Here is a 15,981-nt window from a genome sequence, read left to right on the forward strand (position 1 = left end):
AGCCCCTTTGGCATTTCCATCAGTTCTCCCTGACCTTGTCTTGCACTCAGCAGCAGCCAGAAGCTGTTGTAGCATCTTTGAATAGAGCAAATGCTTTGATCTCCTCCCCAGGGTGTGCTGCCTTGTAATGCCAGGCTCCTTGTAATGCCAGGCTCCGTAAAGAAGAGTACTACAAATCTTGCATCTGGGTGCTGTGCCCTGAGGGTTCCTCTGGGAGGTCCGGGGAAGTTACGTTCCCTGGCTTCAACTCAGGTCTGTCCTCCAGAACCATCAGACATTTTCTAAACCCCTACTATGTCCCAGGCACTGATTGCACAGCAGTGAACAAGATGAACATGGTCCTTCATCTTAAGGCACTGATGGGGAGACGTGAACATTATACATGTAATTACCCATGTGTAGCTACTTCTACAGTGGAAACAGGCAGTGGAGTGAAGACAGATGCTGACTTAATCTGGGGGTATATAGAGGCTTGCCTGAGAATGTGATGTTTGAGTCCTGGAGGAGGGATAAATATTAGATGGACATAGGGGGAAGAAGATTCTAAACAGAAGGAAGAACATGTGCAAAGGCCCTGAGGTAGAAGGAACAGAATGAATAGAGGGCCTGACAGGAGGCCTGTGTGGCTTGAATGCAGAATGAGGTGGTAAGCAGGGTAAAAGGAAGTTGAGGAAGTGGGCAGGGGCCAGATGGTGTAGGACTGGTCCTCCAGACACATTCTAGAGGAAGAGACAGAGGATTCCACCTGGCCTTGAAATAATGTTTAATCCCCATGATGGACCCATGCTTGGGCCTTCTGGGAGCTCTGAGAATGAACTCAACCCATCTTGAAGGTGATCTTCACCAGGAATCTTTTTTTTTTTTTTTTAAGGTTTTGTTTATTTATTCATGACACACACACACACACACACACACACACACACAGAGTCAGAGACATAGGCAGAGGGAGAAGCAGGCTGCCTGCTGGGAGCCGGATGCTGGACTCAATCCGAAGACCCCAGGATCATGCCCTAAGCCAAAGGCAGACGCTCAACCACTGAGCCACCTAGGTGTCCCTTCATCAGAAATCTAAATGAAGTCTTTTTTTTAAAGGTTTTATTTATTTATTTTGGGGGGAGGGCATGAGTGGGAGGGCTGGTAAGAGGGAGAGGGAGAGAGAGAATCTCAAGTAGATACCACACTGAGCACAAAGCCTGACAGGGGCCTCCATTCAAGATCATGACCTGAGCCAAACCCAAGAGTTGGACGTGTAACTGACTGAGCCACCCAGGCATCCCCTAAAAGAAGTCTTAAAAAAGAACAGGAGTAGCCTAGTGGACAGGAGGTTTGGGAGGTGGGCAGGCACTGCAGATGGAGGGTGCAGCATAAGCAAAGGCTTGGCTGCAACCCAGAACACAAGGAACTAGGGGCAGCTTTGGCAACCTGTGTGAGGCCAGGGCAGCTGAGAGATGAGGGCACTGTATGGGGGGCCGTACAGATGGGGGGCACCAGGTGCCACTGAAGATTCTTCCTTGGAGCTTACAACCACAGCTACATTTGCTGGCCAGGAGTTGGCCACCTTTGGCAATATGGTGGGGCCTTTAGGGGAACAGGATGCTCAGAGGCAACCAAGGCCAGATGTGGGAATTGCAGTCTGACTGGACAGGAGCAGTGGGCCAGGGGAAGAGGTTGAATGAGAGGACAGATTGTCAGGGCTTGGTTGGTGACCAGATGGAGGCAGAAAAGGAGGCTGAGAGGATGCCCCAGGGAAGCCTGGAGGGTCTGGCAGCAGCCACTGGCCATGGACTCCTTGGGTCAGGAGGCTGGCCAACCTCTGACTTGCCTTCACAGAGCCATGTAACTGCTCTCAGCCTCTTTACCCCACTGAGAAAAGGAGAGGCCCAAGGGGAGGCCTGCCTGATAGGATGACAGGAGGGTCTGGTGCAAAAGGAGGTGTCCCATGCCCTGGACTGGCACCACGCCCACAGCTAGCTGGGTAAGAACTGTACTCCCAGGATACAGGGTGGTGCCATGCCTTCCCATTTCTGTGCTCCTTGGTCTGCCTTTTCCCTATGTGGTGCAGCTCTGAGCTTGAGGACCCTGTTTCTCAGTTCTCCTTCCCTGGCCCAGGGGGTCACACATGGAGGGCATCCTGGCCAATCACTAACTGCCCGGTCCCTCAAATGCTCAGGTGGAGAAAACATGCAGGTTGGGATGGGAGCATGTTCCTTTTCAGGGCCTAAACCCATTGAGTCTGCTCGGGAGATGGAGGAAAGGTGGGTGTGTGCTCTCCTGCCCTTTCCAAGGACTGGCCTCCCCTCCTCTGTCCCCCAGCCCCACTCCTTTCCCATTGTTGGCATCCCCCAGCCCTATGAGGACTGCTCCAAAAGTATTCATCTAGGGCAGTGCTGCTTTTTTTTTTTTTTTAAAGAGTTTATTTATTCATAAGAGACACACAGAGAAAGAGGCAGAGACATTAGCAGAGGGAGAAGAAGGCTCCCTGCAGGGAGCCCAATGTGGGACTCAATCCCAGGACCCTGGGACTACCACTAGAGCTGAAGGCAGATGCTCAACCCCTGAGCCACCCAGGTGCCCCTAGGGCAGTGCTTCTCTTTGAATTGGAGACATAAGCAGTCTAGAAGTCTGGAGACCTTCGGTGCAGCACATGACTATTATGTCTTTGCACCTTTGCACATGTGGCTTTCTCTGCCTGCACACCGTCTCCTTCTTTCCATTGGCCAAGTTCCTGTTCATCCTGCAAAACCTTTCATGAGCACTGCCTCTTTGGTCTAGCCATTCCTGATGGTTCTACCCATGAGAATTACAGTAATCATCATTAACCACCACTGATTAAGCAATTGGGCATTTGCTATATGCAGAGCACTTTGCATACCCTGCCTCATTTAATCTGCATGGCTTCTTTTAAAGAGACAGATCAGGTAATCTGGGATGAGCAGCTGCCCACATTCTCACGGCTGGGAAGGGACAGAGCCTAAGATAAGACCATCCAGTAGACTCCAGTCTGAGCCTCTCACCTTAATCAGCCTGCTCTCCTTACAGAGAAAGGACATGTTCTTTAGCTCTCCTAACTTACACAGTGTCGACAGTACATGAACTGTTGGTTGCGGTAGCTCGGATCAGGCAGTGATATGAGACCACCAGTGTCAGCTCATGACAGGGAACCGCCAGGAAGGCATCCACATCCTCATCCTCCTGCCCTGTGTCCCGCATTGAGGACCCTTGGATGCTGTCACTTCTTCTTCTTTTTTTTTTTTTTAAGATTTTATTTATTCATTTTATTCATGAGAGAGAGAGAGAGAGGCAGAGATACGGGCAGAGGGAGAAGCAGGCTCCTCACAGGGAGCCCAATGCGGGACTCGATCCTGGGACCCCGAGATCACATCCTGAGCCAAAGGCAGACGCTCAATCCCTGAGCCCCCCAGGCGTCCCTGTTGTTGTCACTTTTTAGGGAAGTGGGTTTAAGGAAGTAGGGACTGCCCTCCTGCCCTTCAAACCCTCTAGTTTTCAAACTGCTCTGTGCATCTCCTTTTATATTCAGGGTTCATTTTTAATCTAATTACCATTCTTTCCTGTTCCATAGTAAGTTCCATTTCCCTTATATGCCTCAGATCTCTGTCTTTTTTTTTTCTTTTAAGATTATTGATTGATTGATTTGAGAGATGGAGTGTAAGAGAGAAAGAGAGCATAAACAGCGGGGAAAGGTAGAAGGAGAAGCAGACTCCCTGCCAAGCAGGGAACCCGATTCAGGGCTTGATCCCAGGACCCCAGGATCATGACCCGAGCCAAAGGCAGATGCTTAACCAACTGAGTGACCCAGGTGCCCTCAGATCTCAGCCTTGATGACCTTCTATGCTCTTCCTTCAAAGCCCCACGTGCTGTGGCAGTGGCCTTCTCTGTTTGTCCAGTGGGTCACACCCCATGCTCCTGTCTCTTGTGGTGCTAAGGTGGCACTGCCATCTTTGTGAGGCCCAGTGGCTGGCAGGTGGTCAGAGCCAGCATTCGAAACCTCTGCCCTGTTCCCTGAACCCCTCTCCCTGACACACTGCACCTGGGCTGTTCCCAGACTGTTCTCAGCAGGGGCTTTGTGAAGTGGCACTATGGGGAGGCCTGAGTTTGCACTGTGGTGGCCTCAAGGCTGGCTGTGTTCTCTCTCCAGGCTGCAGACAGGCTGGTCTGTGCACACCTACCAGACAGAGAAGCAGAGGAAGAGCCAATGCCTCAGCCCAGCCGAGGTGGAGGCCATCCTGCAGGTCATCCAGAGGGCAGAGCGGCTGGATGTCATGGAGCAGCAGAGAATTGGGTAAGGGCTGCTTCTGAGCTGGGGTAGAAGCAAGATCCTGGAGAGGGAAGCAAAGTCCTTTTGTGTCAGATCCATGGGCTGAGAATGGCGCCCTGAGTCCTAGTGACTGCTACCCCTGGGAGTGAGTCTGCTCTGCCCGAACACTTCTGAGGTGTAGATGTGTAACCCAGCCCCACAAAGCCTTAATACACTCCTCTGTAAGAAGTGGATAGTGGCTCCTGTGTGGGCCCCAGGCCATGGGGGGGATGAATGAGCATGGTGACATGCATCAGGGGCTCTTCACTTCACATACAGGAAGGTTGGCTGTGGTTCAGCCAGAGGAGGGATTCAAGTTGGAATTGAACCTAGACCTCCGTGTCCCAGTGAGGGTTCCAAGAGAAGAGCTGCTCTCCAGCATGTGTTCTAAGCTCTTCTCCTGGCCCCCTGCACCCAGAGCTGACTTCTGTACAGCCTGCAGACAGTTTGTTGTGTCCATTGTTTAATTACAAAAGCAGTTCATACCTCCTAGAAAATTGGAAAAACACAGAAAAGCACAAATGCAGTTCACTACACTGGGCAGGAATTCATTTGATTTTGCTCTCCTTGTTCTTTTAGTCGTCTTTTAGTAGTCTTTTGTTTATCAAATGTAAGATCATTTAAGAAGTCAGACCTTAATAGAAACGCATAGTTCTAAATGTGAAAGCACCACTACAAAGACCACTGCTGCCCAGTTTGTTGTATGTGCCTTGATAACGCGGACATACTAAGGGCAGTTTATTACAAAAATGGTGTATATCAGACAGACTGATTGTCTTTAGCTCTTTCCTTATCTAAGCTGGCTAACCCTGTCCCCTGCCTAATCCTTCCAGGATCCTGCAAGAAGCTGTGCAGCCCCAAGCTCATGACTGACATGCCAGCACCCCCTGTGTCCCTTGGGCTCCCCCAGGAAGGCATGCTGGGAGCTGGCAGGGGGTGCTTCATGTGGGTCCTCCCACGTAGCAGGAAGTGTTTGCACCCCCTCATCCATCTGTCTGGCCCCCATTGTGAACACTGGTTTTGACAGAGCTAGGGAATGCCCCAGAAGGCAGTGCCTCAGATTAAATGTCTCAGAAGGAGGAGGTGTATCCTATGGGTTTCCATGAGTTAGAAGGCATGGGCTGTACTGACGTGGGTCCCTGAGAGCAGGCAGTTCAGGCCCGAGGTGGGGCTGGGCTTCAGCAAGGCCCCTGGGTGAGAGACAGTGGAAGGGACCTCTGTGGAAGTCAGGAGTGCTTGCTGGAGGGCATGTAGGGAGAGGCACCTTCCCCTTGGCCTCCCAGGGAGAGCCTGATCACCTCAGGGGAGAGTATAGTATGAGATGAGGGCCTAGGCGTTGGGAACCACCTCTTAGGAACTATGTAATTCTGGTGGAAAGTGACTTTACATCTCTGGACCTCAGTCTTCTTGACTTTAAAATGGGGGGAAATAGCATCCTCCTCCCTGGGAGGGTTGAGATAATGTATCTGTGCTCTGTCCTCTGTTCGTTCATTCAGAAATTTTCACTGAGTGTCCCCTGGGTACTGGAGATACAGGCCAACAAAACGGAAGTGGCCACCAGTTTAGTGAGGGTCATAGTGTTGCCATGAAAAGAGGGGTCATAGTGGGCTGAGAGGCCATGGGACCCTGAGGAGAGTCACCTACCTTGGCTTAGCAGGGTTCTGGGATGGGCTCCTGGACACTCAGCAGCACAGGTTCAAAAAAAAGCTCATTTTTCTTTCTTCCTCTAGCTGCTTCCTCTACCCACTTGCTCAAACCAAAACCTCTGTATCACCCCAGATCTCTCTCTTACCTCCTCGCCCCCTATCTCCATGGATGTTGCCTCTGTCTCCCAGACTCAGTGCCCATTCACTGGGCCTCCTACCACCTCCTGCTGGCTTCCTCACCTGCCCTCCCCCACTGTAGTCCTGGCTTTCCATGGCTGCTGGAGTGAGATTTTAAAAATGCTGCGCGAGGGCAGCCGGAGCGGCTCAGCAGTTGAGCATCTGCCTTTGGCTCAGGGCGTGATCCTGGAGTTCCAGGATCGAGTCCCACATTGGGCTCCCTGCATGGAGCCTGCTTCTCCCTCTACCTATGTCTCTGCCTTTCTCTGTGTGTGTCTCTCATGAATAAATAAATAAAATATTTAAAAAAATAAAAATGCCACTTGGGGACACCTGGCTGGCTCAGTCAGAACAGCCTGTGACTCTTGATCTTAGGGTCCTGAGTTTGAGTCCTGCATCAGTGTAGAGATTACTTAAATGAATAAATAAATAAATACAAACTTTTAAAAATTACAATAAAAATTTTAAATGTCCCTTAGATCAAATCAGCCCTCTAACTAAAACTCTTCAGTGGTGGGGCACCTAGGTTGGCTCAGTGGTGAAGCATCTGCCTTCCACTCAGGTCGTAGTCCTGGGGTCCTGAGATCAAGTCCTGCATCTGGCTCTCCGCAGGGAGCTTGCTTCTTCCTCTAACTATGTCTGCCTCTCTCTCTCTCTGTCTCTTGTGAATAGATAAATAAAATCTTAAAAAACAAACAAAAAACTCTTCAGTGGCTTCATGTTGATCTTAGAAAATAATCTAAATTCCATTCTGTGTCTATAAAACCCATGTAATCTATCCGGTCCCTTCCTCATCCCTCCAGCCTCCTTTTATCCCAGGCTCTGGCAGGCTCACAAGGCAGTTGCCACACTGGCCTCCCTGCTGTTCTAATGTGCCAAGGCCTTTGTCTTTGCCCCCTGCCCTGCCTTCCCTCTGCCTGGAGTGCCCTCCACCTCCACCTCCACTTCACCCTACCCCCACCCCTGCCCTGCTCTTTACCTGATTTGGCCTTGTTATCCTTTAGCTCTCAGTTCACATGTTCTCAGAGGGGCCTTCACTGATCACCACCTGACATGCCCTCCCCATCAGTCTTCTCCCCAGTCTGGAGCTGTTTCCAAGATACCGTATCTTCCTCTTTCCTTTGTTTTTCACTCTAGTTTTCCTGGTACCTATCTTCCATGTGTTTTAAGCCTCGAGTTATTTTGGCCAACAAAACAGAGATAGAAACTTCCGTCCTGAGATTACACTGGGTGAGACACTTATTTGATTTCATAGCACTTCCCTTGTCTGAAGTCAGTTTGCTTGTTGACTTGTTTATGGACTTTATTAAACGTAAGTTCTGTGAGAGCAGGGATCATGTCTGTCTATCTCTGGCTTGCTTGCTGCAATATTCCTAGGGTGTGGCACGTTGTTGGTACTCAATAGTTGGTGAGTGAATGAATGATTAGGAGGTAGCCTGGAAAAGAAGTGGGGCAGGGAACAGTATCCCAGGTGAGGGAACAGCACATGGGCCATGTAGGGAGCCATACCTGGGCAGTGGTCAGGTTGAAGATAGGAAACATTCCATCTGACTCTGTGTGTCCTGTGTTGCAGACGCCTGGTGGAGCGGCTGGAGACCATGAGGCAGAATGTGATGGGGAATGGCCTTTCCCAGTGTCTGCTCTGTGGGGAGGTACTGGGCTTCCTGGGCAGCTCATCAGTGTTCTGCAAAGACTGCAGGAAGGTAAGGCCCTTCTCTGGCTACCCAGTCTGGACCTGTTCTGTGGCTTTGCACCCTGGCTTCCATGAGTGTATGTTGTATGTGTCTGTGTGTGTCCATGTATGCATGTGTATGCACATGGTATCCTGTGCTGCTCGGCAAGAAGAATTAGGGCCTAAGGTTGAATGGCCTGGCTTCTAGGGCCAACCCTGGGGAGTGGACCTCTGGATCCCACAGACCTGGGTATAAGTCTAGCTATTTCACTAGCTGGATGACCTCAGAAAACTTGTCTAATATATTGAGCCCTATCTTCCGCATCTGTAAGATATAGATAATGATAACATGTACCTTAGAAAATCATAATGATTAATTATATGCATAGGCCTTAAAAACTTTGGCACATAAGTACTCAGTGAATTTTATTAATCATTATAAAGGAATAAAATTCTCCTCAGGACCAATCATTGTGCTAGGATTATGCTCCTTATTCTCTTGATCTGCTCTTGACCCCTGACCCCTCAAATGAGAATGATCTTTGCTGCAAAGTCAAATGGATTTTTCCCTTTTCTTATACTCCACTGATTACTCTAAATTATGCCCCATATTAAATTGTTACATGTTGAGTCCAAGACTTCTTTAAAATAACTTTTTTTTTTTTCTGGAGTTTCTAATTGTCTTTTCTTGTTGACTCAAGTATAATATGCCTTCTAATCCTCAGGATTATTTAGCATCTCAATTTTACTCTATTGCGTGGAGCCTACATTTTTTTCTCCCTTTTAGACTTTTAGTTCTACTCCAGCATAGACTAATTGCTGCATAGCTGTTATCATGGTCTTCCCTTTACTGCCCTCCTAGGTTAGAGAGCTGTTTCCAAGATACTGTATCTTCCTCTTTCCTTTGTTTTTCACTCTAGTTTTCCTGGTGGAACCAAAAACAAATAATGATCAAATAAATAAGAATATTTCAGGAAATAAATAGTACATTCTAGGAAGAAATAACAGGAAATAGAAGATTGGTGATGGGGCATGGTGGGTGGTTAGAGCTAAGAGGACCATGGAATATAGAGAAGACAAAGAAGTAAACATGGACTTAGCCACATGGAAGTCATTGGCAACCTTATTAAGATCATTTTGAGTGGCAATTAAAAGCTGGATGAGAGAATCCAGATGCAAAAAGGTCAATATACCAAACTAGTAAGTGGAAAAGCCAGGATTCGGCTAAGGTCATTTTTCCCTGTTTTGTAACATGTGGTGAACTGGGCTAAGGAATGTGGATTTGCTGGTGAAGGGTCCCAAGAACAGTGGAGATGTGGGAGGGGCCTGGATGACAGGATAAGGGTGGGCACCTTCCATAGTCCCTGAACTAGATACTAACATAGGCAGCAGGCAAAGGGACTTGGAATGTCTTGCTCCCAGCCCTTGGGTAGATTAGGTTATACTTTGTGACTTCTGTCTGGGAGAATGGGGCCCAGCAGCCTGTTTCCACTCTCTGCCCCTCAACCCCACTGTAAATGCTGTAAATGTTCAGGTTTATAGGACCATGATGAAGGAGCAGAGCCTTGTCTCTTCCTCTAGAAGTCTAAGACGTCTGCTATTGGGGCAGGCTGCTGTCCTGACTGCCAAAGGGTCCTTGGAGAACCAGGCAGTCTGGGACTGCCACTGTTGTCTCCCCTCCCCTCCACTCTTCTAGATGCTCTTGACACTCACTACCCCATGATACCCTGGAACACTGGGCTGGTGCAGTTTGAAATTGTTCTTATTTTGCAGCAGGCTGAGGACCTAGTCTTGGCTTGGGCAGCAAGGTGAGGAGGCCTTTAAGTTTCCAAGAGGAGTTGCTCCTGGGTAGAAGTGGGAGGAAAGGGTGCTAGCTGGGGCCACAGCTGAATAGTGGGCATTGTGCGTTTTCTTCTCCATCCTCAAGAAAAGCATGTCACCTGTTTGCTCATTCATTCATTCTGCAAATAGTAGAGGGCCTGCTGTGTGCAAGGCCTGTTCTAGGTACTAGCAATAGTATGAATGAGAGAGACAAAACCCTTGCTCTCATGGTGATTTTTTTCCAGGAGTGAGAGAAGGGAGACAACAGACAAATAAAATACTGTCAAGTAGACTGAGGGCTCTGTAGTAAATTGAGGGCAGTGTGGTAGGGTATGGCCAGGAGTGCCTCTCTGAGCTCAGACCTGAGCATAAGCAGAAGCCAGTTCTGGGAAGATCTGAATGGAAAAGGGTTCCAGGCAGAGGAAGCAGCAAGCATGAAGTTCCTGAGGTGGAAACCCACTGGGCATGTTCAAGGAGCTAATGAAGGCATCGGAGACATGCCCATCACACAAGAGCTTCGTAAGTCAAGGTCAGGAGTTGAGATTTGATTCTAACCTTCATGGGATGCCACTGGAGTGTTTTAAGCAGGGTGTGATGTGATCTAATTTGTCTTTGTGAGGGATGAGCCTAGCTGCTATCTGGCGAGTGGATTGCGGAGGGACATAAAGTAACAGTGGGAGATAAGTTAGGCACTGCCTGTCATTAGGGGTGAGACAGTGGGGCTGGAGACAAGGTAGCACAGTGTGGGGGTCACATGTTAAGAAAGTCCATCTTTTCACTGTATCTGAGCAGGTGGGTGATTGAGGGTCCCGGGAGGAAAAGTGGGTTCTAGACTACAGACAGGCCAGAGCAAGGGATCACTTGGTCCATCCCGTGTGATGGGTGACTGTGGTCCTTCTGGGCTTGCCAGTAAGTGCCGTTTCAGTGCCCACGGGTATGGGTTGCAGCCCCAGCTGGACTACAGCACAGTGTCCTCATACGAGTCACTTAACCTCTCTGGGCTTCTGTTTCTTTAACTGTAAATGGGATAGGAAAGCTACTTATATCACCATTGGATGGGTGTGAGGAGGAGATGAGCTAAGAGGGCTCATCTCAGGCTCAGAGGAAGCCTTTAGCGGAGTGTAGGGTCCATTTCAAACACCCAGTATGGGATACCTGTTGCTGTTATTATTAAATCCACTCCAAGGTTCTAGCTTTTGAGACTGCCCACGTGTTACAAAGAATGGAACTGACCTTTCACAAAGCTCCGGTAGATTTGGTGACCCCACTGGTCTTAGCTCAGGCTGCCATGACAAAATACCACACACTGGACAGCTTCAGGAACAGAAATTTGTTTCTCACTGTCGGCTGATCGACTTTCTAGCAAACCCCCATCCTGGCTAGTCTTCTCATGTGGCAGCAAGCCAGCTCTGGCCTCTCTCTTTTTATAAAAGGACACCAGGCCTCCTGGATCAGGGCCCCAGCCTTATGACCTCATTTAACCTTAATTACCTCCTACAGAAACTGTCTCCAGGACAGTCACAATGGGGGTTAGGGCTTTAATATTTGAATTTTGAGAGGCTACAATTCAGTCCATAACTCCCCACATTTTCCTTGTTTTAACTCATGTTTTCTTTTTTTTTTAACTCATGTTTTCTTGAACTTAAAATTGAAGTTCCCCACAATTAGTCTCATATTTCTGATAATTTATATAAACCTCCCAGATATCTTTTTAGCCCTCCAGCATTGGATGTCCTGAGCCAACAGAGAGATGCCTTGGCTTTTGTACAGTACCTCATATAAATGTTAACACTCAGTCACTTAACTGTTGTGGGCTAATTCTGGGTTAGGGGAATCCAAAAGGAGAAGTGTCTAGAACAGTCATTTCCCTCAGGTCCGGATGGTCAAGGTGGGCACTGTATTCTCTAGAGTGGTACTCTACCTGGCTGGACCCAGGTTCCAGGATGAGAGCAATTGAGAGATCTGCCTGTAGGAGCTGGCTCCTGGAAGCTGGGTGGGCTTCTGAGAGGCTGAGAGTAGCACAAAGGGTGTTTGGAGGAGGGAAGGACAGCACAGAGCAGGAAACAGGCTGGGCAGGGACCTGTCAGTGAGGATGTAGGCCCTGAGGGCAAGTAGAAGGGGGCTGAAAGAAGGAAGGACCCAGGAGAAGGCATCAGATTTGACTTGGGAACAGGAACCTTGGGGGAGGGGCAGGGCAAGATCCTGGGGACTGGAAGGCCTGGGGCAGAGCTGAGATCTTTGGGAAGGAGAAGGGGGTTGTTAGAAGGAAGAGTTATTTGAGGACAAAGCTGCATTTGAGCAGAGTGGGCAGGTCTATAGGGCATTAGGTCCACCAGGAAATAGTCAAAGAGATGCAGACAAATCCCCTGGGGTCATTCTATCAGATGGTGGTCACTTAGGAGCCAAGTCCCAGAAGAGTCAGGAGCAAGGCCCAGACTTAACCTTACAGCCCTTCGGAACATCTGGGAGTGGAGGGACAGTGGCCTCCATTCAGTCATCCAGCAAGTATTTATTGTAGGTCTGTGTTTGCAAGCCCTGGGAATACAGCGTAAAGACACACAGACCCCTGCTCTGAGAGGGGAGTGTTAAATGGTTGTGGATAATTAATTACAGTTGTAATTGGGGTTACTGAGGCAGCCCTGGGGGCTGAGAGAGTCTAACAGGGCACTGGACCTAGTGGGGGTACCTCAGGAACCCTCTACTCTGGGCTCACCAATTTCTGAGGAGCTTCCCCTGTTTATCTCCATGTCCACCTTCCACCTCCTTCCCTTTTGCCTGGAGCCCTGGGTGCTGGGAGGTGTGCATGTAGGGGCAGGCTGCAGAGAGGGGATACTGGGAGATCTCTGACATGGGATGCATCTAGATCTAAGGCTCAGGTGCTCTTGGCCACATGGAGCTGTCCCCAGCAAGAGCCTTGGTGTATTTAGCCATAAGCTAATGAGTGTGCCAGTAGAGCCTGTGATGCCAGTCCTTGATGCCACGTCTGTCCCCTCTGTAATTGGGCCTGCACGCCCAGGCTGCCAGCCCTCATTATCGAGGGCCGTGGTGGGAAGGGAAAGGGGCTGGCTGGTTAATTAGAGAGGCCTGGTGCTTCTGATTGCTTAGAAGCTGAGTCAGCCAGCCTTTGGTTTGATTGAGAGTGTTTCCACCAACCATGGGGAGCCAGACAAGGCTGCAGGAGAACCAGCCTGAGCCCCAGATGGCACTGTCACTATGCAGGGGAAGCAATTGCATTTTTTCTGGTCTTAGCCAAAATGTGTTCCATGGTTTGGGCACAGAGGGGCCTGCCCATGAAGCTGTGGGCTCTATAATGTATGCTGAGTCCCTGGGGAAAAGGGACTCTTTATATTTGGGTCAAAGCCCTTAGAGGAAGTCCAGTTCATTGGGTTGTCAGGGATCTAGCCTGGTCTAGGGAAGCATGGAGGGAAGGGACCATGGCTGAACCAGATTCCTTGATTCCTGCCCCCCACCAAGGCTCTGAGGTGGTATGTCCTGCAAAAGTCAGCCCAGACCCACAGCCAGGGGAGCCTCCAGGAACCTGGGGCTGCTAATCTCATCTAGAGGGCCCACCTCCATGACCTCATCTCACCTTAGTCGCCTCCCAAAGTCTCCCCTCCAAACACCATCCCAGTGGGGGGTAGAACTGTAACACATGATGGGCAGCCCCAGTAGCTCAGCGGTATAGCGCCACCTTTAGCCCAGGGTGTGTGATCCTGGAGACCCGGGATCGAGTCCCACGTCGGGCTCCCTGCATGGAGCCTGCTTCTCCCTCTACCTGTGTCTGCCTCTCTCTCTCTCTCTGTGTCTCTCATGAATAAATAAATACATAAATCTTAAAAAAAAAAAAAAAAAAAAAAGAACTGTAACACATGAGTTTTGAGGGGGTACCTTCAGTCCCTGGTACCTACTGAACAGAAGCTCTGGGGGTGGGGATATTGATCTGTGCTTAACAAACACTCCAGGAGAAGCCGATTGTCTTTGGTTTGAAAACCTCTGCTGTAAGGTCCCAGACCCAGACACAGCTAAGGACAGTGTTAAAATCCCTCTGCTCTTCCCACTCCCCTTGTCCTCCCCCACACTTCCCCACCCTCACCCCTGCACCACACACCCACCACCAGCTCAGGGTCCCCCCACCCTCCTTCAGGCTGTCCTTGCCCTTGCAAACAGTAGACACCGAGGCTGTGGTCTTTCAGTCCTTGTGATGTCCTCTAGGGTTTTTAAAGCTCTTTCACAAAACTCATCCTTTTTGATCTTCAGGACAAAGCTGTAGGGAGAGCACGAGTGGTGACACTGTTCCCCAGCCACACAGATGGAGAGCAGTGGTTCATCTGAGGTCACGTGGCCTACTTGGGTTCCCCACCCCCCCGCCAGGTGGTGGGGAGCTGGGTCCCCCAGGGGTGTTCGCTGGGCCATGCTATGTCTCCACACCCTCAGGCCAGAGCAGTCACAGCATTTCCCTTCCTTGGAGAAGCAGGGCTGTCTTTCAAAAGAATGCAGGAGAAGTATATTCATGGGTTAAATATGGAGAATTTTTCTCTAAAATCACGAATAAGACAAGTTTTATGGATCTTTATCACTGCTTCTATCCACATAGAACCAGCAGCCAGGCCAGGGCAATCAGGCAAGGAAGGAAATGTATGGTATACAGGTTGGAGAAGCATAGCTAAAGCTGTCATTATCTGTGAATAACATCGTTATGTAACTAGAAAGTCTGACAGAATCTAAATACAAATGTGTACAATTAGTAGGTGAATTCATTAACAGGGTTGTTGTATACAAGTTCAATACAGGTGTAAGAAAATCAGTATTTCCATACATCTGAGACAGAAATGAGAGAAAATAAGTACAATTTAGTACAAGGGAGCCACTGATATGCAGAGAATGGTCTTTTGAATAAATAAGGCAAAGCTATCTGGATATTCATGTGGAAGAAAATGTATCTTGACTTTTACCTCACACTAGTCACAAAAGTCAACCTGCAATTGATTTCAGATTTACATGTGAAAGGTAAAATGATAAATATTTTTGGAGGAAAGATAGACCAATCAATAAAGAATGCAGGGGAAGTCACATTAAAGTCGAAGAGTGAGTGCCTGTGTCAGCATGGAAGATGCATTTGGGGACCCCACACACACCCAGATGGCCCTGTCAGGGGACCACCCTCCCACCTGTACTCTGCCTAGTGCCAGCAGTGTGGTTAGCTGGCTGCCCTCACCACCACTGGGGGAAACAGCTTTCTAGCCACCCTCCAAGCCCTTCAGAAGCAGCCTGAATGTTCTCAGGATGTACCCAATGCAAAAGCTAAATACCTGCAGCGGGATGGAACCTACCTCGAGGGGCCAAGGGCCTATGTGGGCAAGAGAAGGGAGCAGCCCTTTGGAGCCAGCTCAGCTCCCTAGGCCTGTCCTTGCAAATGAAATTGACTTTCATGAAGGGCTGTCTCTCTCCAGAATTCTGTCCTTCATTCATTCTGTGGTGTTAATTGTGTACTGACAATATGCAGGCCATGGAGGTACCTGTGATGAACAAGGCAGGAGGCAGCCCTGTGCTCATAAGCAATGCTCATAACCCTGACAATCAGTACTTCTCTCATGTCATACCAGATACTGGTCTAAGGGCTTTTCACACATTCACTTACTCAGTCCTCCTAACAACCCTATGGGGGCAGCACTGTTAGCATCATCCTTTTACAGGTGGGGAAACTGAGGCACTGAGTGGTTAAACCTTGCCCAACGTCATTCAGCAAGTTAGTTATGGAGTGAGGATTTGAAATCACGCAGGCTGGTTCTGAGCATCCTGGCTGTGCGCTGTGGCCCTACCTCACCTCTGTAGAGTATATGGCCTAGAAAGGCAAGATGGACAAGAATAGCTAAATACAATAATTTCAGAAAGCGGTGGGCAAAACATGAAGAGCAGAGGGAGGCACAGCAACTGCCAGTTGGACGAGAGGAGGAAGGAGCTATTTTATTTTGGACACACAGCATGGGTCTCTATGAGATGACATTCGAGCTGAGACAGTGACAAGACACTTACATTGGATCTGAAGAAAGTGTCCCAGGCCAAGGGGTGTGTGGACGAGGTGCTGGTGGGGGGGAGAGTGAGGCACAAGTGAGAAGCAGAAGGAAGAAGGCCAGGGAGCCTGGGGAGGGAGAGGGCCCCACGAATGACCCCTCAAATCTCTGTAGTCTGCCCCTCGCTTGGCCTACAGAGTGGGGCTGCCCCACCCTGCTCCTTGGATTGACTTGAGTCCCTCAAGACAAGAGGTAATTTTTTCAAATGTTGTTTAATTTGTAGGTAAAACGTACATAACAAAAAATTTACGATTTTAACCGTTTTTAAGTATATAGTCT

General features: G+C 49.2%; 1 protein-coding gene across 1 annotated transcript in view; it reads left to right on the plus strand.

The window, feature by feature from the left end:
- The window catches only part of RPH3AL (rabphilin 3A like (without C2 domains)), a 101,703-nt gene that overhangs the window by 14,274 nt on the left and 71,448 nt on the right, over nt 1-15,981 (plus strand). Inside the window, 2 exon segments of the mRNA XM_035721422.2 lie at nt 4,157-4,300; nt 7,712-7,841. Of these exon segments, the coding sequence (XP_035577315.1) occupies nt 4,157-4,300; nt 7,712-7,841 (274 nt within the window).

This window comes from Canis lupus, chromosome 9 (assembly GCF_003254725.2).
Source record: "Canis lupus dingo isolate Sandy chromosome 9, ASM325472v2, whole genome shotgun sequence".
Taxonomy (NCBI): Eukaryota; Metazoa; Chordata; class Mammalia; order Carnivora; family Canidae; genus Canis; species Canis lupus.